This window comes from Microtus ochrogaster, chromosome 5 (assembly GCF_000317375.1).
Source record: "Microtus ochrogaster isolate Prairie Vole_2 chromosome 5, MicOch1.0, whole genome shotgun sequence".
Taxonomy (NCBI): domain Eukaryota; kingdom Metazoa; phylum Chordata; class Mammalia; order Rodentia; family Cricetidae; genus Microtus; species Microtus ochrogaster.
This window is the reverse complement of record NC_022012.1, coordinates 92,341,318-92,365,626: the sequence shown is the minus strand read 5'-3', so window position 1 is coordinate 92,365,626 and position 24,309 is coordinate 92,341,318. Positions and strand designations below refer to the sequence as shown.

At 49.2% G+C, this 24,309-nt stretch overlaps 2 protein-coding genes and 3 non-coding genes across 6 annotated transcripts in view; all 5 read right to left on the bottom strand.

The window, feature by feature from the left end:
* Nucleotides 1–2,716: 2,716 nt before the first annotated feature.
* On the bottom strand, nt 2,717–6,932 carry Rpsa (ribosomal protein SA). The gene is made up of 6 exons (XM_005348113.2): nt 6,891–6,932; nt 6,119–6,284; nt 5,266–5,384; nt 3,628–3,873; nt 3,137–3,265; nt 2,717–3,032 (listed from the first exon to the last, which is right to left on the bottom strand). Exons 2-6 carry the CDS (start codon nt 6,249–6,251, stop codon nt 2,772–2,774), a joined length of 888 nt encoding a protein of 295 aa, XP_005348170.1. The 5' UTR covers nt 6,252–6,284; nt 6,891–6,932; the 3' UTR covers nt 2,717–2,771.
* On the bottom strand, nt 3,427–3,572 carry LOC113456106. The gene has a single exon (XR_003376978.1). It is a non-coding gene; the product is annotated as a small nucleolar RNA SNORA62/SNORA6 family (small nucleolar RNA).
* Nucleotides 4,985–5,186, bottom strand: LOC113456101. The gene has a single exon (XR_003376973.1). It is a non-coding gene; the product is annotated as a small nucleolar RNA SNORA73 family (small nucleolar RNA).
* Nucleotides 5,589–5,743, bottom strand: LOC113456105. Its single transcript, XR_003376977.1, has one exon. It is a non-coding gene; the product is annotated as a small nucleolar RNA SNORA62/SNORA6 family (small nucleolar RNA).
* Nucleotides 6,933–9,772: 2,840 nt separating the features above from the next.
* The window catches only part of Slc25a38 (solute carrier family 25 member 38), an 18,021-nt gene continuing 3,484 nt past the window's right edge, over nt 9,773–24,309 (bottom strand). Inside the window, exons 1-7 of one of the 2 annotated variants that reach the window (XM_026779551.1) lie at nt 20,130–20,326; nt 18,534–18,655; nt 17,580–17,664; nt 14,227–14,406; nt 13,854–14,028; nt 11,653–11,819; nt 9,773–10,621 (exon numbers count right to left, since the gene is read on the bottom strand). In XM_026779551.1, the coding sequence (XP_026635352.1) occupies nt 10,499–10,621; nt 11,653–11,819; nt 13,854–14,028; nt 14,227–14,406; nt 17,580–17,664; nt 18,534–18,655; nt 20,130–20,195 (918 nt within the window). In that variant the 5' untranslated portion in view covers nt 20,196–20,326 and the 3' untranslated portion in view covers nt 9,773–10,498. Of the gene's footprint in view, nt 10,622–11,652; nt 11,820–13,853; nt 14,029–14,226; nt 14,407–17,579; nt 17,665–18,533; nt 18,656–20,129; nt 20,327–24,309 lie in introns of those variants that run through there. The other variant, XM_005348111.2, reaches the window with a different exon arrangement.

The window sequence follows — 24,309 nt, the reverse complement described above, 5'->3', positions numbered from 1 at the left end:
GTGTTTCACCAGAAGAGGGAATCAGATATTATTATAGATGCTTTTTGAGCCACCTTGTGGTTGCTGGGAATTGAACTCAGGACCTCTGAAAGAGCAGCCAGTGCTCTTAACCTGAGCATCTCACCAGCCCTATAAATATTTTGTCTGTGGTACACCGATTTCTCTTCAGACCGCACCACCCTGCCTTTCTGCTTTGTCTCCATGTATCCTCTACTATTGGAAAAATTCTCTATTCTTGGCCTACACCTAAATGAACATTTTGTTAAGTATATACATTTCGGGGACTGCAGAGGACAAAGGTTCGATTCCCAGCTCCCACAAGACAGCTAGCTCTTTAACTGTAACTTCCGTTCCAGGGGATGACACCCTCGCACAAATGTGTACATAACACATACGTATTCTTTTCAGTTTGTCATTGGTGGCACACGCCTTTAATCCCAGCACTCGGATCTCTGAGTATGAGACCAGCTCGGTCTATAGAACGAGTTCCAGGACCCCCAGGGCTACACAGGAAAGCCCTGTATTGAGAGAAAAAAAAACTAAGGAAAAAAATTACATTTTCTTGCTATAGATATACTAAGTGTACCTGTAAATATGCCATTTGCCTGTTTTTGAACTCTTTGCAGATGGAAGCACTTCTTAGGGGCAATTTTCTGATGTAGTTATTTGGTCCAAAGTTGTGTGTGCTGTGCACGTAACCTTTGTTCATTTTCAGTGCTGCTTGGCATTTGTTGACTGTTAGCTATCCTTCCGGGTTTTACCTCCGTGTGGAGCTTACTGAGCCAGCAGGGCTGGCTGACTAGTCTATCCTTCTCAACTACGACTGGTGGATTTCAAGACACTTTGTAGTTCGGGCCTTTGATTCTTTAACATAGCCCACAGTAGGTCTGTAAAATCAGTATTTGGAACATACCAGTACTCTATATCCACGGACCCAGGAGAATCAATTTCCTACTCCTGTTAGTCATGCTCATCTGATATCCAGGTAGCCCAGGCTGGCCTCCTCAGCAGTCCTGCCTCAGTTCCTCAAGCATTTGAACTACAGGTTAGTCCACTATATGTAGTTTCGTTAAACCCCTTTCTAGCACGCTTTTTCATACCTAAATTGCTAATTTTAGAAGTTTTGCAAACACTTTTGACTGGATAGAACTGTAATACCCTAATACAGAAATGTCATGATTTTGATAGCAGCTATTACGCTGGCCTAGCAGTCCTCACACAGCTGCACAGACCAAGTCAGAGGACTTTTGACCTTACTGAATGAGATAAAGGGTGTGAAGAGATGCAAGCACATGGAAAAAGACAGGAGTCAGCACTAAGGTGGTGCAATGTCTTCCCCTACAGACATGCTGGTTCAGTATTTCTGGGGACCTTTTGCTCTAGCAGGAATCATTTACTGGTCACCCCAGTGGGTAGGTCCTTAGTCTGCACCCTAAGAGGCTCCTCTAGGTTTTCTTGGCTCACTGGATCCTCATCTCATTTGAGGTTTCCCTTTCTCTGTAGCCTGATGTCTGCCTCATGCCTCCACCCTCCAGTCAGTTTTCCCTGTTCACTGCCATATCCCGTGGGCTTAAAATTTTTAGTCCAGGGTCAAATGTAAAAATCTGAGATTTTTCAATCGCTAAAGGGCCATTCTTAAATCTCCCACACAGCTAGACAACCAGGCCCACCTAGATGTGTTATTCAGCTCAGGCTGACCTGGTTCAACAATTTCCTAATAGTCTCTTAAGGGCAAAATTTATGTCTCAAACACTAATTTAGTGAACTGCAGAAAATCTTCACATCAAAATTACAAAAGCAGAATTTGTAGCCAGCATTGCTCAAGATGATAGAACCAATGCCAATCTTGGCTGTGTGCGCACACATCCTAAGCCCAGCCTGGAGCCAGCTGTAAGCTACTGAGCGGCAGTCCTGGCATAACCATCAATTACACTTTCAGAGCTTACACCAGCAAGGACCACTGGGAGAAAAGGGAGATGGCTCCACAAGGATCACAGTTCTGTTCCCTTGACCCAGATCAGGAACCTCCAAACCCAGTAATCTTATGCCCTCCTCTAGCTGCCATGCTTTAAATACTGCGAGTTTAGCCAGGTGGTGCACACCTTTAATCCCAGCCCTTGGGAGGCAGAGTCAGCAGCTGAGTTTGAGACCAGCCTAGTGTCTGAACCAAGCTCTAGGACAGTCAAGGATACTGAGAAACCTGTCTTTCAAAAAACCAAAAATTAAGAACTGGAAGCTTAGACCTACTAGGTCTAGTCACAGGTGACCTGTCAGCAACTGGCAGCAGCAGGGAGTGCAGTGCTGCCCTCAAGACCACTCCAGCTGAGAAGTCACTGTAAATTCCCAGTGCACAGCGTCAGCAGACTAGCCCATTCTGCTGCCAACACTAGTGAGGCTAACTGCTTGGGCATCAGTACCTCAGGACCTGTTAACTGTTGCAGGACCAGAACCCAGTGGCACCAACCTTGTCTTCATCCCAGAAGAAAGAACTCTGCCTTTGAGGGAGCTAAAACAGGGACCCTGTATCAAAAACACCACAACCGACCTCACCCATGCACCTTGTTAAAGGGCAACCTCAAATTTAAAGCAGAACACTAATATTCTCTAATTGTATTTACATGAAAACCCTCTACTAAAGCCTGTTCACTAACCACCCCATGTCTGTCACCTTGTACCCAGTGCCCATTAGATCCCGTAACAGCAACCCAGGCACTCAGACAGCTTGTAGGAACTTTATTTTCCTTCCACCTTTTTTCCCTTTGCAGAGGAGCTCAGGACCACTCAGTGGTGGCTCCAACCCACTCGGTGGCCTGCGCCGTGGGAGCTGCTGACCAATCCTCAGTAGTCGGCTGGGCACTCCAGTCTTCAGTAGGGAACTGCTGGATGGGCACCGAGGGCACCTGCACCCCCTCAGACCAGTCAGCCACCTCTGGCTGAGCAGCAGTGAACTCAGGAGCTGGTGCAGTCCATTCGCCCTGAAACTCCTCCTTGGTCACGGCCTTCTCAGCAGCAGCCTGTTCTTCCTTCTCAATCTAGTTTTTAAAAAGACCATAATGGACAAATTTAGCTTCACTGAACCAGACCAAGGCATCCCATTCACTTAGTGGCAACAGGCATTTAGTACAATAGGCCTTACCTCCTCTGGGTCTCTGTAGAAGTAAAGATCAGGCATAACCTCCCATGGGTGCTCACGGGAGATAGTGCCACGCATGCGGAGTACTTCACGGGCCAGCATCCACCACATCAGGCCCACTGAGTGAGCTCCCTGGAAGAGCAAGGGTCATTAAAACACCTGTCCAACCACAAACACTAGTCTGTCCCCACTTCCTCCTGGGCACAGGAACACACTGGCACAGACATACACGCAGGTATAATAACACCATTTAGGAGAAACCCAGGCCCATATCCTACACGCATCACAGTCAGGCTTGTAGCAAAGGTTACTATCAAGCTCCACTCACAAGACAGAGTGGGGGTTAGCGAAACCTTGCCGCTCGTTTAGCACACTACCTACACTTGTGAGTTCATCGGCCAGGTTGTGACCTCAACTCCAAGCTCTAACAATGTGCACAGGAAAGAGAGAAAGGTTTCCCAGAATGCTTGTCATGAACTCTACACCACAAGTACCTTGTTGTTGCACGGGATGGCGATGTCCACATAGCGCAGAGGTGAGTCTGTGTTACACAGGGCAATGGTGGGCAGGTTCACGTAAGACGCCTCTGTGAGGGGCTGGTGGTCAGCCCTGGGATCGGTCACCACTAGAAGCCGTGGCTCCCTGAAGGCTGCCTGGATCTGGTTAGTGAAGGTCCCTGGGGTGAAACGGCCAGCAATCGGAGTGGCTCCAGTGGCGGCAGCAAACTTCAGCACGGCTCGCTTTGAAGAGATTCTGAGTCAGTATTTTCAAGCACGATTTCACGGGAACTGCTGACACCCTCTCTTCTAGGCACATGCTCTCACCTTTCCCACTTTTTTAAATATTTACTTATTCATTATGTATATAATATTCTGTCTGTGTGTATGTCTGCAGGCCAGAAGAGGGCACCAGAACTCATTACAGATGGTTGTAAGCCACAATGTGGTTGCTGGGAATTGAACTCAGAACCTTTGGAAGAGCAGACAATGTTCTTAACCACTGAGCCATCTCTCCAGCCCCTCATACACTTTCTTGAACTTTCTTGAAGTACTCTCTCCGCAGGCTAATTGCAACACTTGCACATTCCATCTCTTCTAAGAAGCATCTCACATGACCCAAGTCCCTCAAAGGACAGAGACAAACACTTGTGGCTTCTGGCAAAATATACCACAAAACAGGCAAGTACATATGTTCTCCCTCCTTTTCGTCTTATATTTAATGTCTGAGTGGTTTATGTGCAATGCATACAAGCACAGCACCCATGCACACGGAGGTCGGACAGTGCTGGAGCCTTTAGTTATGGATGACTGAGTGCTGGCAACTAAACCCAGGGCCCCTGTAACACTGGGTGTATCTCTGCCCCCACATGTGGGGACATACAGGGTCTCAGCTGGGTAGCTTGCTATTTGTAAGAGATCTGCCTGCCCCCTCACCCTAGAGATTTCCTGACTCCCTCCAGGAGATGGTCCTTTCTGCTCTATCCAGGTACTACAAACACTTCCTGGGGAGGAAACAGTCACTAAGCCGTATTCTATCCTGTTCCACAGCACAGTCTACAGAACCACATTCACAGGACCCTTACTGCAACATGAAAACAGAATGCTGTATTTAACGCTCTCAAACCTTAACATAAACTGAATATTCACCAACTCAGCCAGCATACATCTAACAAAACTGTTAACTTTCTTAACAGGACAGATACACTTCCTTTTTTACAATTAAAACAAAAGTTCTCAAATAATTTAAAAAACTCTGAAGAAGAACCGGCAGGGGCCTGTATAAGGACCAAGCCCAAAGGGAATCGAGGTATTTTGCCGCTGACATTATGCCCGCCACTGAGGGCGGAGGGAGGACTGTTTCCTGCATGGTTTGTCTCCTCAGTCATCGTCCACAGGACTCTGAGAAGCCGTAGGAATATGCAGGCGCAGGCACGAAGCCCAGCTTCATCTCCAACGCCGTGGAAAGGGACTGTACATCACAGGCAGTGCCTATGCTCCCCTTGGCCACTAGGACAGAGCCCAGGGAGAGTGACCTCCTGGGGTATCCACGTTGGGTCTCTGCCTTTTTACACCCTCCCAGTGTCTTCTGTGGATTACTGCCACGACCCAAATCTCGGCCTCTGTTCTACACACCTGCCCAGTGTTCCTGGAGGAGATGACGCTGACATCAGCAGGGTTCTCGATGGCAACAATAGCCCGAGCTGCAAGCAGCAGCTTCTCCCAGGTCCTCTTCAGATTGATGATGTAGATGCCTATGTGGAAACAAGCGGACGGGAAAGGCTTTCAAGACTGCTTTACCCTGGCACTCTGGAGGCCAGGCTGGCTAGAGCTCACACATCTAACCGACCGCCTCCCAAGTCTACCTGGCAACAAATGATTTTGTTAGGGATTGAGCCCAGTGCCCAGATGGATTTGCTAACTTAGCTGGACAAACACTCTGGAGGAAGGCAGACTATGGATGTGGCAGAGACCACTATCAAACTCCAGTCACAGAGGCAAGCTCTACTGGTGTTAGCGAAAATCCTGCCATCTGTTCAATGTAGCACACTTCCGACACTCAGAAGTTCACCGGCCCAGGAGGCCTCCACCCTGAGCTTTAATAGTGTGCAGCTTCAGTTCCTTGGGGCAATCCTCCATCATGTCCTCTACCCTGTGGACCACTGCATCAACTTCAAATCCGTCCTACCAATCCCTTACAACACTCGATTCTCCCCAGGTGCCTAGTGAACTAACCCCCCCTTCTCACAACCCAGCCTGCCAATTTTTCTCGACTCCTGCGTATCCCCACACCTCATTCCACTTCCCACTAAAGCTACGCAGGCGACCCCTGACTTCATCTGTGACACAGGGCGCACCGTAGGATATAACATATCCCCAGCCAGCTGCGGCACCCCTCTTCCAAACAGGACAGTGTCCCAACAGAGCACTCAGTATCGGCACTGCCCACAGCAGGGCAGTCGGAGATTTCTCAAAAGCGGTAACTGACCATCACTTTTCCTTTTGTAGATGTACTGTTCCATCTGAAAGTCGAGGTTGGTGCCACCTAAGTGGGTGCCTGCAGCGAGGAATTTGAGGACATCCTCCTCCTTCATCTGCAGGACATCAAGGGCTCCGGACATTGTGTAAGTTTCCCTTTAAGTTACGTCGGGAACCTGGAAGAGCAGAAATGCACCATGTTTTCCTATTTCTTTTCCGAGCCTAGATCTCCATGTAGCCCGAGCTGTCCTAGCACTCATATTCCCCACGCCTCCCGAGAGCGGGGATTCAAGGCGTGAGCTTCCAGGCGCCGCACGTCCTCTAGCATGGGAAGCTAAGTGGGATGGATTCGTACTCTACCCCTTTTAACTTCTCTGGCCACCTATCACTCAAGTGTATCGGACCTTGTGGCAGAAACAGAATTCAGAAAAAGTAGCCAATCAGAACTTAACGCTTCCGCAAGCAGACAGATCAAAGACTTGTGCAAAGGCAGCCATGTTTGGGGTGTTTCAGGTTTTTCGTAGCTCAAGACTGCGGCCGGCAGCTCCGGATCCGTCTCTACGCGCCTCACAAGCACTTTCCCAGCACGCGGCCGCCGGGGCCTGCAGCCTGGCACGAGCGCCCGCCCCACCTCACGGGAGGCCACCACGTGCCGCCGCCGCCGCCTCCGGGAACGAAGCCGCTAGGGTAGGCGCGGCCTCGGGGCGTTCGTGCCCATCCACGGAGCGACAGGGTCGAGCCCGTGACGCCGGGCGGCACCGAGGACCCCACCAGAGACTCACCAAGAACAACGCCGTATGGACCCGTCCCGGGGCAGCGCGGAAAGGACCGGCGGCCGGAAATGACGTTATTAAATACGCCACAGCCAGCCAATAGCAAAGCAGATTGAGCGAAAAGAGGGCAGAACTTTCCCTCCGGAAAGAGGCTTGCGACGCACGCGCAGACTCGGCAGGCGAGCCCTCTGCGTCCCTGCGGAGCGGAAGTTGAAAAGTCCCGCGCCTGCCCCGCTGCGATCGTTGCGTAGAGAGGGGACCGGAAGTAGCTGGGAGACCGAGGGTTGTGACTCCGCGGCTGGGCGCAAAGTGCGCTAGTCCTGTTGGAAGGTTTGTGCAAACCAGGCCTGTGCACAGCAAGCACAGCCTGGCGGATTGTCACGTGGTCTCTGGAGGACGAATTACCAACGCGCAATTATCTCTGGGATAATTGGGATAGGACAAGACTATGCATAAAATTATTTTTTGTTCAAAGAGATAAATGCAGTTAGTAAGCATATTCTGTTCAATGGAATGCCATGAAGTCATTTAAGGATAAAATATGTCCTGTCGTAAAAATACAAACGTACGAAAGATAGCTGAACAAATAAAAAGTAGATGGTCAATAAAAAAGAAAACAGCCGGGCAATGGTGGCGCACGCCTTTAATCCCAGCACTCGGGAGGCAGAGGCAGGCGGATCTCTGTGAGTTCGAGACCAGCCTGGTCTACAGAGCGAGTTCCAGGACAGGCTCCAAAGCCACAGAGAAACCCTGTCTCGAAAAACCAAAAAAAAAAAAAGAAAGAAAGAAAACAATGCGTTTGCTCACCCTCACAACCAGTCTTGGGCTTGGGCGGTGTGACTGTCCCCATTTCTTTGACACAAGTGAAGAACAGGCTTTAAGCCTGGGCCATCTGTGTCAGAGCTTATTAAACACCGGAGGACATACTCACCACCCACCCCTCTGATCCTTGGAGAAATTAATGGTTCCTTTCTAAATTTGAGAACACCACCAAAAAATTGATGGGTTCCCAGTAGGATATTACAAACCTGTTGAAGGTATGTGGAGATGACAGGTTATCTATTTACTGTTTATTCTGCTGGGTGCTAGATCGCTTGCCTTACCTCACAAGGCTCTGGGTTTGTTCAGTTCCCAGAACTTCAGAGGAAAAACAGCTCTGACCTGAACCTGGCAATACACACCTGTTAATCCTCACGCTCTGGAGGCTGGGGCGAGAGGGGCAAGAGGAGCTTGGGTTTGAGGGTGTAGCAGTACCCGGTGTCCAAAAAGAAAAGAAAAGGTAAAACTAAATATTGAACTTCCACCACATCAGGAATGTATCTCAAAATATTTTGATAAGTAAAATACAGAATATTCTAGAATCTATTATTAAATGATATGTTCAGAAAGGCAAAATAATGGAAAATGAGATGTGGGTTGGGAATGAAGATTAAGATATACTTTTACAAGGGGAATGTTCTAAAACCAATTTAGGATCACGGTTGCACCTCTTAGACAGGGTCTCAAAGTGGAGGGTGACTGAGCTCCCAGTGATGGTGTGTACCCCCACACTGGCTGTGGTCTTTCCTTAGGTGTGCACCCCCACACTGTCTTTCCCTAAGGGGGCAACCCCACACTGGCTACGGTCTTTCCTTAGGTGTATACCCCACACTGGCTAGTCTTTCCTTAGGTGTGCACCCCCCAGCTGGCTACGGTCTTTCCTTAGGTGTGCACCCCCACATTGGCTATGGTCTTTCCTTAGGTGTGCACCCCCACACTGCTCCAGTGTTTTCTTGTACTTGCTCCTTTGGCAGAGCTGGGGTTTGAACTCAGGACCTTCCATGTGTTAGCACTCCACTCAGCCATACATCCAGCTCCAGACCACTGGTCCATGTACTTCCAACAGGTACATTGTCTAGTGTGTACAAAAGCTGCTTTTGTTTTCCTCTTGATTTTCTGAGACAGAGTTCCTCTGTGTAGCCCTGACTGTCCTGATACTCTGTAGAGCAGGCTATCCTCCAACTCAGGGATATGCCTACCTCTGCCTCCTGAGTGCTGGAATTAAATGCATGTGTCATCACGCCCGGCCCTAAATTAAGTTTTAGGGACTAAATGGCTGGTCAAAAATTAAGTGATATCAAAATCACTCTGCTGTCTTCAGGGAATGAGACATACTGTATAGGTTTACCAACCAGCACTTGTTTTAACAAAATGAAGATGTGAGGGCCAAACATAATAATCTAAGTCTGGGCAGAAAGGAAGTTCTTCACTTCCAACCATTATCACCTGAAGCTGTGTCTCTGGTTTGTTTGGTGCCGTTGTCCTTCCTGTTTTTTGTCCTGTATGTCTGTGTATTGTGTGTTGTTCTTTTGTCCTTAGACTGACGCTGACGTACTCAAATCTTGACTTCTTTGACTTTGATTTTGTGACCACTTGCAAGACTTTAGAGATAGGGCCATAAGCATAGCGGTATATTTCATAAAAAAAGAGTCAGCCTCGGCCCCAAGCACGTGGCTGCGGGGCAGCATGCCTGTATGAATGAGTGGCTGGGCTATTCAGCCTTGCTGTTACAAGGTATCGAGGCTGCCAGGCACAGTTGTAGAAGGTGGATGTACCCCAATAGGATTTCAAACACTAAACAAAAAATCTGAGAGTAATCGCTATGGCCTAAAGAGGCTAACAATCTTTTTTCCCCAGTGCTGCATACTACCCTGCGGTGGATGAGTTCCTTCCGCCTGCCCTGGGGACTACAGGCCTCAAACTTCTGGTCAAACCTGACCAAGGTTTGGCTCTGCGGGTGAAGGACTCTTTCAGATCCTATGGGTTATAAATATCTGTCATCATTTATAGGGGCTGGTTACAAATTATTGTTGGTTAGTGTACAAAAAAAAACCAACAAACTTTTATTGGTCTCAAATGTTTCACACTGGTACAGGATTGTTTATTTTTGTCACCTCAGTCTCCAATCCACTGATGTCTTTATTTAAAAAATTACATTTATTCACTTATTGGATATGGGTGCTTGCCACAGTGCACATGAAGAAGTCAGAGAACAACTTGTAGGAACTAGGTCCCTCCACCATGAGTCCTGGGACCCACTGCAGGTCACATGACAAGCTAACTTTCCTGGTATCCACTGCAGGTCACCTGACGAGCTGACATTCCTTGCCGAGCCATCTCACTGGTCCACAGCAGCGCTTGGGTCCAGTCTTCCCTAACTTGAGACTCCTGCCCTCAGCCATGGCAGGAGGCCCACAACCTCTCTACTGTGGGATTCCTGGCTTCTAGGCAAATCTACGGTGTCCTGTGATGGAGGTAGGTGGCCCAAACAGAGCAGTCTGGCAGAGGTCTCTCTAGAAATGCCTCTCATAGCCTGTGGGACAACCAGGCTTGCTCCCCAGCTCCTGTGTGTATTGACTGGGAGTGTGTCCGGAGCTATGGGCACTGGTGACTCCACTTCTGAGGCTCCGGGGGATCCAGGCACTCCTCTGGTCTCTCTCTGAATGGGGAACTAAAGGCAACAACATTTCTGCCTGGTTCCTCAGACCGCGCTTCACCTGACTCCAGGAAAGTGAGCTGCAGCGGCCCACATCAGGAACCAGGCAAGACGGCAGATCTTCCTTCCCCAGCCATCTCTTTCAGGAGTTCAGACCCATCTTGGACATCATTTCTTCATAGACAGTCCATGCCATGGCAGCCATCAGAGTTCTACGGAGGGCCCGGGGAACGCTGCCATGGAAGAAGCCACGCAGCCCATGGTTCTGTGATAAGAACAAGTCAACACTTCAAAAGCAAAGCCGCAGTACAGCTATTTATGCCCTTCACCAAAGACCTCGCTACTCCACTTCAGAACCTTAATTTGTATCTGTAGTACCAAACCAAGGAGAAAACCAAGGAACTGCCAATTTTCCTGTAACTGTTAGGGTCCGCCTCTTTAGATCTGCACTACCTAGGGAAACTTCTTAGTTGAAAAAGAACACTTAGAATCTGGAGTGGTGGTGCACGCCTTTAATCCTGGCACTCTGGAGGTAGAGGCAGATGGAGCTTTTGAGTTCAAGGCCAGCCTGGTCTACATAACAAGTTCCAGGACAGCCAGTGCTATGTAATAGAGACCCTTTTCAAAAAACAAAACAAAACAACAACAACAACAACAACAACAACAAAAGTCATTCAGGAGCAGAGAGCACTTGCTGCTCTTCTAGAATTTGTTTTGCAGCACCCACAGGGCAGCTCATCTTTTACTCTAGCACCAAGGGATGCAGTGCCCTCTTCTGGCCTCCATAGGTACACACACACACACACACACACACACACACACACACACACAAACATAAGTAAAATTAAAGGGATTTTTAAAAGAACATTAAAAGATTTGTTTGGGGTGCCAGAGGTTAAAACCAGATCTAGGCAGCTGAAAAGCTCTCTCTCCTGGGAACTCCCTTATTAGAGCTGCTGCGAAAAGTTTGGTTTATGTGTCTGTGGTTCTGTTTTCATTGCTCTGGTTTGTTGACTTGCTTTGAGATGGGACCCTCACTACCACAGCCCAGACAACACTCGCTTCAAACTCCTGATCCTCCTTCCACAGATGGCAGAGCTAGGGCGAAGGTGTGGGCCACTATGCCCAGCCAGCTGTACCATTTATACAATGCAAAGTGCCAAGCAGCATACAAAATACAGACTAGGGCTACCTGCCAAGTTAGGGATCTGGATCAGATTGCTGGAACTGGAGTTACAGTCGGAAGCTGGGAGATAAAATGCCCTTTGTAAGGGCAGCACACACTTCGCAGCTTACCTTGAAGATGAGCACAGCTGCCTGGCCAATCCACTGGGACTTCACTGGGGAGAGCTGCATGTGAGTCTTGATCACGTCTGCAGGCTGAGTCACCAGCGAAGCCAGAATGCCAGCAAATATCCCACAGCTGAAATTAACCAGGGGCATCACAGCAACATCTAACTGGTCTGAAACGGAACAAGAGCACAGACACGTGGAGAGGCAGGGTTAACCAGTGTGCTCAGGGCAGACCTGACCAGAGTCCTGTGATGTGTCTGGACTGGGGTCATGGGAAAACTCATTATCCAGTATAATGATTTAAAACAATTAATATGCTAATTATATTTATTTCATAGTTACTTAAAACTATCTGACAGTTCTGCAGCACCTGACTGGACAGTGTGGGTGAGAACATCCTCTAACTGAACCGTACAGGTGAGAACACCCGAATGGACGGTGCAGGTGTGAACACTCTCTCACCTCGTTACTGACGCTAGGTGGGAAAATTTTAGTTTTTATTCACCAAGGCTGGCTTTGAAGAGTCAATATATGCCAGCACTTGGGAGGAAAAGGAGAGCAGATCTTTGTGAGCTCAAGGCCAGCCTGGTCTACAAAGCAAGTTTCAAGACAGCCAGGGTTGTTACACAAAGAAACCCTGTCTCAAAAAAAACAAAAATAAAGTAAAAGATTTAATAAACATTTCCAATATCAAAAAAGTATTCATTAATTAATTCCAGTTTTTAAAGATTAATGGACATTAAAAAAAAAAAGATTAATGGACATGAAACTTTAGTTTGTTTTTTTTTTGATTTTCGAGACAGGGTTTCTCTGTAGTTTTTGGTGCCTGTCCTGGAACTAGCTCTTGTAGACCAGGTTGGCCTCGAACTCACAAAGATTCTCCTGCCTCTGCCTCCCGAGTGCTGGGATTAAAGGCGTGCGCCACCACCGCCCGGCGAAACTTTAGTTTTTTACTTAATATGTATTCATTGTACACGACAGGTTAAGCCTGGTGACTCATGCCTTAACCCTGTGCTTGGGAGGTGGAGGTCAGCTCATCTCTAGGGTCTCAGCCAGGCTGGTTTACAATAGCGAGTGAGTTCTAGGCCACCCACGGCTACTTTTCCTTACTGCCTTAAATTTCTGTTGTAAAATGAGACTGTGACCTGCAGGGCACATCTGTTCCCTGGGGGAAGGAGCCAGTCTCCCCGAGTCTCCAGGGGTGTTCCCAGTCCCACTTCCCCCACTATCCAGACAGCTTCCTGAGCTCAGGCACACTCTGCAGAATGGGTTCCAAGCAACTCTGCCTGGTTCTGTCAGCATCTGCCACCCAGACTTGGCTTGCGATTGGCCCACAAGCTTACTGGGGGACAGGTCAAGTTTGTGGTTCTGGCTCCACCCATAGAGGGCTCAGGACAGTAGCAGGGCACAGCAAGGGGACTGAAAACTTCCTCAAATCCCCAAGCAGTCAGTGTTGCCAGACTGCTCTATTTGTCTCACACGGAATGCTCACTGACAAACACACTCACAGGCTGCACCCCAAAGCTTCAGCCCTAGGGTGTCTGGGGCATGCTATTGCAGAGCCTTGTCAAAACACACTTTGTGTCTCACCCAGCCTACCCTCTTTCCTTTAAAAGACCCCAACTCTATAGGACATCCTAACACCCAGCCCCAATCTGGCTCCTGTGGCGGTTTAAATGTAACTGGCCCCATAAGCTCATAGGGAGTGACACTATTAGGAGGGGTGCCTTCCTGGAGTGGGTATGGCCTTCTTGGAGGAAGTATGTCACTGTGGGGGTGGGCCTTGAGGTCTCAGACCACTTCCTGTTGCCTGTAGATCAAGATGTATTAGCTCTTCATTCCTTCTCCAGCACTATGTATCCCTGTGTGACATCTTTTTCAAGACAGGGTTTCTCTACAGCCCTGGTTATCCTGGAACCAGCTCTTATAGACTAGGCTGGTCTCGAACTCACAAAGATCCGCCTGTCTTTGCCTCCCGAGGTTGGGAGTAAAGGCGTTCACCACCACCACCGGGCCTGCATGACATCATGTTGCACCATGATGGTAATGGACTGAACCTGTGAACTAATGTCTTCGTTTATATGCATTGCTGTGGTCGTGGTTCTCTTCACAGCTCCATTCCCAACGCTGCTATGACTATCCCAGAGAACAAGGGGAAATGCAGCCTCTCAGAGACTCCTCTTGCCAACCACACACTCCCTTACCTGTGCCACGGAGCACTGCGGTCTTGGTCTGGCTGTAAAACATCAGGTAGAGCCCTGAAAAGGGCGCATCACGCAGCAGAGTTGCTGTCAGGCCTCTGAAGAGGCCCCGGTGGCCCTCGCTGCAGTAGATGCTCCTCAGGGCTGCATAAACGCTCCCATAGCTGTAAGTCCCACTCTACAAAGAGCAGATACAGTGACCGGCACAGGTCAGCATCTGGACAGTGGCCCAAGGAACCAGGCTTTCCTTCATACATGGCTTCCCTGTATGAAACTGAGGTACCTAAGCACATTTGACCCCGAGTCAGACTACACACCCGGGGAGCACAAGTGTTCACTACCCTGATCCCTAAGGTTCTAAAACTGTCAGACTTACCTCATAGCGTGTCTTGATCACTGTGATGGGTGACATGCAGACTCCTGCGACAGAGCGTGAGCCCATGCCCAGGATAACGGACTCCAGGGCGGTGGGAGGATGGCCTCGCAAGAAATACTGCTTCAAAGAGTACAGAGTGCCAAAGTAGATTCCGACGCCAGGGACACACCTCATGATGGACTGCGGGGAAAGGCAGAGGGAGGGAGGATGAAAACAAAGGCTCAAAACTGCAAGGTGCCTTCTGGGAGGGTGGTCCACATGCAAGCTGCTTGTTTACAGTGTGGAGGGAGCACCAATGGGAGGAGGGGCAGCGACAGGGCAGCCAATGAGGAGTGTATCAGAGCAGCCACAGCTGTGGGTAAGTCATTCCCCTTGGCAAGCTTTAGCTGTCAGCGAACATCCCACCCCTTGCCATCTCTCTGCTGAAGGGGCAAGGGGAGTGGTTAAACATCACTTCCCATCTTCTAGTGGCTGAAGGCTGGAGGGTGGGAACCAATGCTTGGCGCTTCCAGCAAGGTGGGCCAGAAAAAGCCTTTGGGTGAAGACATAAGGTGTCGTTGTCCTAGGCCACTTTCCCAGTGGTGGCAAAGGTGAGGCTACGCTGACAGGCAGTGGATGCCAGCCCTAGAGCTGGTGCCATGCTAACAGTTGTACTTTAGGAATAGAGACATCAGTGGCAGTACAGGGGACAGGGAGGAAGTCAACAGTCCCCTCATATCTGTTGGGAGGGGATAGCCAGAACAGTGGAGAACCCTGAGCCCTATGCACACTGCACTTCTGTCTCCACTGTTCAAGTATAGGTGACAAAGTTGCACTTAGAAACAAGGCACGGTCATAACCTTTGTGTGTCTGTGGCCTCCCTTGCCCTTATACCTTACTGTCCTGTTCTCCCTCTGCTTGTGATATTTGGAGCCAACGAAACACCTGGGGAGGAGATGATGCAGTGATCGACACAGGCACCAGGTGAGGTCAGGCTACTACTGACCCGAGCACCTGTCACGGGAGGCCAGCCACGATGATCCACATGGCTAGACTAAGGAGCAGGGGTGCTGACAGCCAGAACATCCTGACCAAGAAAAGGCTGCCTTACTTCTGAAACTGTTCAAAAGAACCAAGACCGGTGTCCTCCCTTCAGCTCACTCCAGCTGCTGCAGGAGCCACAGCCCTTCAGGGACACTCAAGGATGATCTGATCGCACGATTTTGTCCTTTAACGTGCAATCTGAAACACTTGGGCAAACCTGGATAATATCCACATCCATGTTTCTTCTCCGTCTTCTGATAGGCGACTCAACAAGGTCCTCCCATGCCTCACTTGTTTCTGTTTCCAGACAGGATCTCATTCAGTAGCCTTGTCTGACTGCTAATTCACGGGGATCCCCTGCCTCTGCTTCCTTAGTGCTGGGGTTATGCCCAGCAGTTACTTTAAAAAGAAAGTTTATTTTTGTTTAGTGTATAGATGTGTGTCTATATACGGGTTTGGTTTTTTTTTTTTTTTTGGTTTTTCGAGACAGGGTTTCTCTGTGGTTTTGGAGCCTGTCCTGGAACTAGCTCTGTAGACCAGGCTGGTCTCGAACTCACAGAGATCTGCCTGCCTCTGCCTCCCAAGTGCTGGGATTAAAGGCGTGCGCCACCACCGCCCGACTGTATATGGGTTTGTACACGTATGTGAGAGAATGCAGAGTTCAGAAAAGAGCGCTGGATCCCCTGGACCTGGAGCTACAGTCAGTGTGAGCTGCCTGACATGGGCTCTGGGATGGAACCCAGGTTTAAACACATGCTTTGTTTGCTCAACGCATGCTCTTTACCACTGAGCCATCCTCCAGTTCATTAGCACTTCCTGATGGCCTTCAGTCTGCTCTCTCCCTTCCTGTCAGGCAGGGCACCTTAGAGGAGAGCCTCACCGCTTCACATCTGTCCCCTGGCTCAGCTTCCTCTCTCCACAGTCACGCCAATGTGCCAGAAACACGGCAGCCGCGTCAGTCACAGGTACGCTTGCTCTTGCCCAAGGCGGCTTCTGAAGGCAGGTAATGCATCTCTCACTTGCATTGAGTGGCTTGTGGTCACTCACTTCAGGAGATCTCTTGCTGAAGTCTTCAGCAGGCTCAGTGCCCTCTGGCGGACCACGCTGCCATCAACTAGACCATATTTTCTGTTCCTGTCTCCACTCACAAATGCAGTGTTCTGTCCACCTTAACCTAGAACTTTCCACCCGCCATGGCTGTGATCACATTGCACCATTAACTTCTGCAATCTGAACTATGACAACAAAAATAGCCTGGATTTCAGGACCTCCAGGGTGCACAAAGAAACGCTGTCTCAACAAAACAACAACAACAACAACAAAAGCCTGGATTTCTTTTTCCTCTTCCACAACTTCATAACACAGCGTTCCTTCCTGCCACTAGTGTTTTTTTCTTTTCTTCTTAAGATCTTCTACCTTCCCCGTCCCCCGAAAGCCCCGTCCAGCTTCCCTCTGTCCCATCCCACTGTCTGCACCAGTGCTCCTGTGTGCTGAGGGCACCATAAATAAAACACGGGCTGCCAGAACACAAAGCTCAGGATTCCCAGCAGGTGATCTGGCTACTAACAGTGACTGAGTGACGGCTGTGCGAGTGGGGGGAAGGCTCCGATGTGAGTGACCCCTCACACTCAGAACAATGCACAGCTGAAAGCTTATGGACTACTTATGTCATCTACAGAATTTTCTATTGAATGTTTCAGAGCAAGGCTGACTGCAGGGAACTAAAACCACAGACTATGATTTGAAAGGGAAATGTCCCTCACAAACCATGTGTTTAAACACCTTGTTACCAGTGGGTGGCGCTGTTCTGAGAGGCAGTGAATGTCAGAGGTAGGAGGCATGACTGCTGGACTTGGGTCACTGGAGCTGGCTTTGAAGTATGTCATAGACCCGCCTACTTCTGGCCAAGGCTCTCTGCTTCCTGGTTTGCTGAGATGTAATCAGTTGCCTCATGCCCCTCCTCCGAGACTGTGGAGAGCTATTCCAGCTGCCATGCCTTTCCCACCAAGATGGACTCCCGTCCCACACAAGCCCAGACAAGCATCTCCTCTCTTGAGCTGCTCCTGTGAGGGTTCTGGTCCTAGCCATGAAAGGTAACACACAGATGGGAAGGAGCTACACAGACGGGGAGGAGCTACATAGATGGGCAGGAGCTACACAGACAGGGAGGAGCCACTCAGATTGGGGAGGAGCTACATGGATGGGGAGGAGCTACACGGATGGGGAGGAGCCACACAGATGGGGAGGAGGTATGTAGTCTAACAGTGACTGTGAGCTGGAGGAGAAGGATCACTAAAGAAGTGAAGCAGGAGAACCAAAAGGCAGCTTACAGGAGACATTCCTTTCCAAAGGCCCAGAGGACTTTCTGTGCGAACCACCTTCAAGAACACAGCCAACATCCCGACACGCCTGGACCTTAAGGAGACAAAAGGGACAGGAAAAGAAAACAACTATTAGACCAGACTGTCACAGTAGAGTTCCCACCAAAGACTGTCTAAAATACGCAGGAATCTCTATACTAAATTTTATTATATATCGTGTGTGTGTGTGTGTGTGTGTGTGTGTGTGTGTGTGTACATGCAAACATCTGGAAGTCAGAGGACAACTTGCAAGAGTCAGGTTTCTTCTCCCACTTGGGTCCTAGGGATCAGTCTCAGGTGGTCAGGCTTGCAGTAAGCACCTGCAGAGATCACCCATCTCAGCAGCCCTGGGATTCTTCTTCTTTTCCACGTGTTCATGGTTTGGCACACGCATACTTAACTGTTTATTCACACCACAAGCAATGGAATAAACTATACTTTACATAGTAGCTCCCATAGTGCTCCAGAGACACAAACACATTCAAAATGGATGCTATTTACAACAAACAAACAAACAAACAGTACCCGGCAGCATAGTTACAATGTCACAAGCTAACTCAAGAAAAATGCAAATGTCACCAAAGAAAGTCCTCTGGAGCTGACCAAAAGACCCCAAATTAACCAAGAAAAGTCAAATTATAATGTGTTATAAATAACTATACTAACTTTTTCTTCAGAAAACAGTATCCACAAAGCACATGGCCCAGTACTCAGGAAACTGAGGCAGAAGGGTTGCAAGTTCAAGGTTGGCACAGGACACACAGGAAGACTCTTGTCTGAAGCAAACACAAACAACAACCAAAAGGAATTCCAGCCTGGCTTGTGTTTCTCTATCATAAGAAAGTTGATTTAACTTGTAAGGCTAATCCTGTGTCTGAGAAGTTGCTAAACCTGGTTCCTCCATGAAGCGGGGCAACAGCCTACCGTAGGTCCGAGGGCTGTAGGGTCTGCAGGCGTGTTTTGAGGAGATCCAAAGGCTGGAAGAGGAGGGTGGAGCAGGTCCCACTGATGGAACCACAGAGGAAAGCCTTGATCACCGGATGTAACTGCAAGACAAGAGACGGTGGTGTCAGCAGGCCTGGCCACCAAGCCAGCTCCTTTGCCCACATCTGCACCTGAAGCCCTTCAGGCTCCACCTGTCACAATCCCATTCTAGCCAAGGCTCTCTGTTTCCTGACTCTGAACTGTGACCACTTGCATCATGCCCCTCCCACAAGGCTGTTGGGAGCTACTCCAAGTGCCAGGCTTTTCCCACCAGGATGGGAAAGTAAAGTCTGCAGCCAATATTGAAATGTGCACAGCAAAAGGGACCTCTCTTGTCTCACGATTACTGCTATAACGCTGGTTCCACTAGGCAACATGTCCATTTCACAGCAAGCATCCCTGTCTGCCCTGACTGAAGAGTCACTGACCATGGTCTCATGCTGAGAGTAGTCTTAGCTGTTGGCTTCCCCAGGCTAGTTGGTTTAGGAACTATAGATGTTTATAGGAACAAGTCAAAAGCCATGAGGACCTAAGCTTGGCCATTGTGTATAGCTTCTAGTACTCCATCAATTTCCGTGCTTAGAGCTTAGCCTTTCAAGCCAGCAGTGGATGCGGTTGCACACACCTGGGAGGAGAGGCAGGCAATCTCTTAGTTAAGACCAGCCTGGCTTACAGAGTGAGAGCAAGTTCCAGGACAGCCAGGGCTACACAGAGAAACCCTGTCTTGGGGGGGGGGGGTTTTAAAAAAACAACAAAAACAAAAACAAACGAAACCCCTCTGCCTATCCACATCTCACAGAGACCCAGCGGACCATACACTGCGCAGTGCAGTCACTGCTGACCTGTGGCCCCGCCCTCAGCCTGTATCGGCACTGGTTGCCTTATCTTCTGGCTCCACACAGAAGGGCAGCACCCTTTCAGACACTCAAGTATCTCCCCTAGGCACACCCCAGGAGCCCCAGCTCAGGGCCTGGGCTTCCACGACAGTGTCTGTCCCCTTTCTGGAATGCAGCAGAGTCACCAATGGCAATGAACAGACACTTTGAAACTCCTTCTCCTCCCACCAGGACACTTGGCACAGCCCATCTGGGGACCTTCTCTTCCCCCATTTAATGACATCTCATTCCCCACCCCCGAAATCAGACAAGATTAGGGGCATTCCAGGTGGTATGGCCATAGATTACTTTTTTAAGTAACTGACACACTGTAATCCTAATGGCTTACTAGGACTATGAAGTCTGTTACATCAAATTACCAGGACCCCAGATGTCATCAGAAGCACCCATTCCAGAGAGAGAACCTACTCTAACTTCCTTCAAACACACCTGGGGTTGGCGTTAGCCCCTGGGACTAAAGAAGTTCTGAGAGTTGAGGCTGGATGAGACAACCGCCTGGATGCCAGCAGGGCTCCCAGAAGACAGCCGGCACAACCAGGCAGTATGCATTTCAGCACATCTGTCCTGGTGGCCAATGCCCTCTCCCCAGAGATGCCAACTATTCTGCTAATCAATTCCCCAAAACCCTGCTCAGCCTTACCTGAGCCTCTGAAGTGTTGGGGGGTTCAATCCCCTCACACACCAGGTCCCTCTTTTCCTTGGACATCTCTTCCGTATCTGGAAACCTGCTCCAGACTCTCTGTTTCCAGTGCCAAATCGTACCATCTCCACTCCCTCTGTGCCAGTCACTCTCCACGCCTTGGGCTTGTCATCTAGCCAGAACTCCTCCGGTAAGGCTCCTGCAGATTCACTGGGCCCGCACATCCCAGGCCTCCTCTTCCACCCTGTCCTTAACTTTGAGTTCTTAGGTGCATTTGCTATCAGTGACCACCTCTCTCTCAGTATTGGTTTCCTCCAGCACCCACCTCACCCCACTGCTGCTACAGGTCTCTCCTCCCTCTGCCTGCACCTCCGTGCAGTTCCAGCTCTTATCTCTTCAGTCTGCAGCCCCACCACAACCGGTCACAGGCATTCCCCATTCCCACTGCACCCACCGACCCTCCAGCCAAACTCTGCCATCCCAGTATTCCCTCCTGCCCACAGGGGCCCGCAGGGGTCTCAAACTCAACAATTCAAACTGAAAACTTGGGCAACAGTCCCTCACCTGCCCCCTCCCCAGCCCCAGGAGACTCGCTCTGCCTGCTGCTTCCTGACCACGTCCTGATGGCTGGCCCACTGGTCTGCCCTAGCCGTCCCTTCAGCCTAAACAAGAGAGACTCTCTAAAGGACTTTACTCAGGAGCGAGCAGGGGCTGCAAATGTGTGCCAGGAGTCCCGTGAGTATTCTCGAACCCTCTCGTTCCAGCCCAGCAATGAGCCCCACCCTCTCACTCTGTCCCCCTCACTTCTCTGGCCACTGCTCACTGTCGTCTTCCCGAGCCAGGCTCTCACATCCGTCAGCAGCTTCAGCTTCCTCCCTTCCCTGCACAGACTACTGCTCATGGAGCTCCAGACAAGCCACAAGACAAGGCTCAGAGCTCAGAGGTCGCCTCAGGCAACATTTTGTTTTGTTTTGTTTTGAGACAGGGTTTCTCTTCTCAGTAGCTCTGGAGCCTGTCCTGAAACTAGCTCTTGTGGACCAGGCTGGCCTGGAACTCACAGAAATGCACCTGCCTCTACCTCTGCCTCTGGGGGCAGGGATTAAAGGCTTGCACCACCGCCCATCTTGACATTTGTAAACCTGAGCTCTTCCTCTCCCTTAGGCCAACCTGCTGCTCCCCAGCGGCAGCTGTTGGACCCCTGCTCTTCACCTATCCAGTCTGGGCTTCTCCACACCAGTTCACTCTGCTCCTGACCAGCCCTCAGCCTGCCTTCTGGACCCATCCTGGCTCAAAGGGCCACCTCTCCCTCCCAGCTGACTGCCAGGACCTTTTTACCTCAATCTTTGACCCCCTCAGTCTACTCTCTCTCCTAAAGCCAGGGTTATCTTTAAAAACTGCAAATTGGAGTCTGCAGTGTCAATGACACCACATTCTGCTCCCAACTCAAACAAGCCAACAGGATGTACCCAAGTCATAAGTAATGGCAAACGCACTAGAAACTACTAAACATGGCAAATCTGTCCTGAGTGTTGGTTCAGAGGAAATGAGAACTATTAGTTGGCCGCTCTCTAACTCCCACGACAGTCATCTACCGCTGCGAGGCCCAGGAGCAGCACACCGCTCCCCTCCCCTCCCTGGCCCGCACAGTCACATCGTCCACTGCCATGGTGTTGCTCTCCCTGCCCGTCTCACTCTGAACACCCAGACATTAGCCTACCTCCATCTGTGCTGCTCACAACCCCCATGTCAGGCTCCACTGATTCTCTTGGTGACACCTGGAACAGACCCCTGTGGCCATCATCCCTATGACCAAGGGTGCAAGACAAGAAGAGACACAACTCCTGTCTCCTGCATGCTTCTGTAAGAACTGGCACGGAAGCAAGGCATGGTGGCAGACATCTCTGATCCCAGCATTCCAGAGGATGAGGCAGAGGGGCAACCTGATCTACATGGAGCTCAGTGCTCCATGACAGCCAGAACTACATAGAGAGGTGATGGAGGAAAGTCATTGGTTAAGTAATAAAGAAACTGCTTGGCCTCATAGGTTAAAACATAGGTGGGAGGAGTAAACAGAACAGAATGCTGGGAGGGAGAGGAAGTGAGCTCAGAGAGGCCATGCTCCCCTCTCCCGGACAGACGCACGTGATGAAGCAAGCCGCCAGGTCAGACATGCTGAATCTTTCCCAGTAAGACTGATGCTACACAGATTATTAGAAATGGGTTGATTGGGATATCAGAATTAGCCGAGAAGAGGCTAGATATAATGGGCCAAACAGTGTTTAAAAGAATACAATTTGTGTGTAATTATTTCGGGGCATAAGCTAGCAGGCGGCCAGGGTGCTGGGGACGCAGCCCCGCAGCACTACTCATACTACAGAGTGGAGCCCAGACGTGATGAACTAAATCCACTTAAAAACCTGAGAAGGCTTAAAAATAAGGGAGAGAGAGTTTAACACAGATTTTTGCTGTTTGTTGGTGGCGTGCTGTAGAGAGATTTCCTGATTCGGCAACAGCAGCAGAAAAAACACTGTGTCAATTTAAAGCACAGCTTCTTGGCTGTGCTGCCAGTGTGAACTCTGGCTTTAAAGCATTTTAGTGGCTTTTATGGGACTGGATATTTATGTTCCCACTTGGGATCAGAAGGAGAGTGCTCTGAGTCCGTGCTGATGGCTCAGCGCTCCCCACCTGCACCTGGGCAGACAGCCGAATCAGGCTTAGGCAGACAGGAGAACATGGCGGATTCCTGCCGCCATACAGAGACATGTTTTTAGACTGCGCAGTGCTCTGAGTGTCAGATTTGGATGTAACTTGGATGAAAAGAATTTCTGTGCTGCACACTCAGTCTCAGAATTAAAGTGCTGAGTGCCGCTCCTACCTGGCGGCCCCAGAGCTAGCACAAAATGGTACGTCCTCCATTTTGAAATTTTCCTGACTCAGCAGCAGGAAAAAAACCTGTGTTGTTTTAAAATGCCAGCTTTCTGGGCCGTCCTGCCAGGGCAAACTCTGACTGTTTGAGGCAGGAGGGCCGACTACAGAGAGAGGACTTCTGTGTTGTCTGTGGACATAATGCTGTAGCTTACTTGCTGGCAGGGACCTTGAAACACCATAGACTTGTGGCAATAAACGTGGCTACAGCGGTACCTCTGCCATGAGGCTGGAAAGCTAAGGAATGGGCTGGATCCAGCTGTCAAAGCCACGGCTTTAGTCCTACTGATATTGCTTGGTATATTGAAGACTCATGTGTTCAGAAAGAGAGAGATATATAGTAAAGAGAGATTCAAAGACAAAGAAAATTTTTAAATGATTTACAGTGTGTTAAAAATATATGCAAGCTAAAAGTAAGTTCATAAAAGTAAAAAAAGGAAGAAAGAGAGTAGTTGGGCGTGGTAGTACACACCTTTAATCCCAACACTTGGGAGGCAGAGGGAGATTGACCTCTGTGACTTCTAGGTGTGATAGCACACGCCTTTAATCCCAGTGCCTAGAAGGCAGAGAAAAACAGATCTCTGTGAGTTCAAGGTGTAGTAGCTTAAACCTTTAATCCCAATGCCTGGGAGCCAGAGACAGGCGGATCTCTGAGAGGTCAAGGACACCCTGGTCTACAAGAGCTAGAGTTCAAGGACACCCTGGTCTACAAGAGCTAGTTCCAGGACAGGAACCAAAAAGCTATGGAAAAACCCTGTCTCGAAAATTCAAAAAAAAAAAAAAGAATTTGGATCTAAGGATATGATGCTTTGGAAAGGAGTTTCTTATTTTGTTTTCACAGAGGGTGAGAGTCTGGATTATTTCTATTCCAATATGGTATGATGGACCATGCCCTCCTGAAGGGTTGCTGTGAACACCTTCAGAAAATTGCTTCTCTAACTGCCAACTGAGATGAAACTAGCACACAGGCTATACCATGAAAGACCTAATTAACGACGACCTCATTCAGCAGGAAGCAGTTAGGAGAGAAAAAAAACTGCGCCCATGTTCCCAAATATGGTTTATAAACATATGATATAGATATGAATGATTTGCATTAGTATAGATTTTGCTTTATTGATAGAGATTTAAGGTCAATTTTGTTATATGTATATGTATTTCTGATCTTTATTAAGGTATTGTGATTGTGTAGTTCACTTAAAAATGTAATGTATATAGGTTGTTAATTGTTAGGAGCCAATTTCCTCCTAAAATC

Coding starts and splice junctions, on each gene's coding strand:
- Rpsa (XM_005348113.2), bottom strand. CDS start 6,251: ATGTCCGGAGCCCTTGATGTCCTGCAGATGAAGGAGGAGGATGTCCTC. Junction 3,874..5,265: donor CCTCCAGGAACACTGGGCAG/GTGTGTAGAACA, acceptor ATCTCTTCAAAG/CGAGCCGTGCTGAAGTTTGC. Junction 3,266..3,627: donor CCATCCCGTGCAACAACAAG/GTACTTGTGGTG, acceptor TTGCTCTTCCAG/GGAGCTCACTCAGTGGGCCT.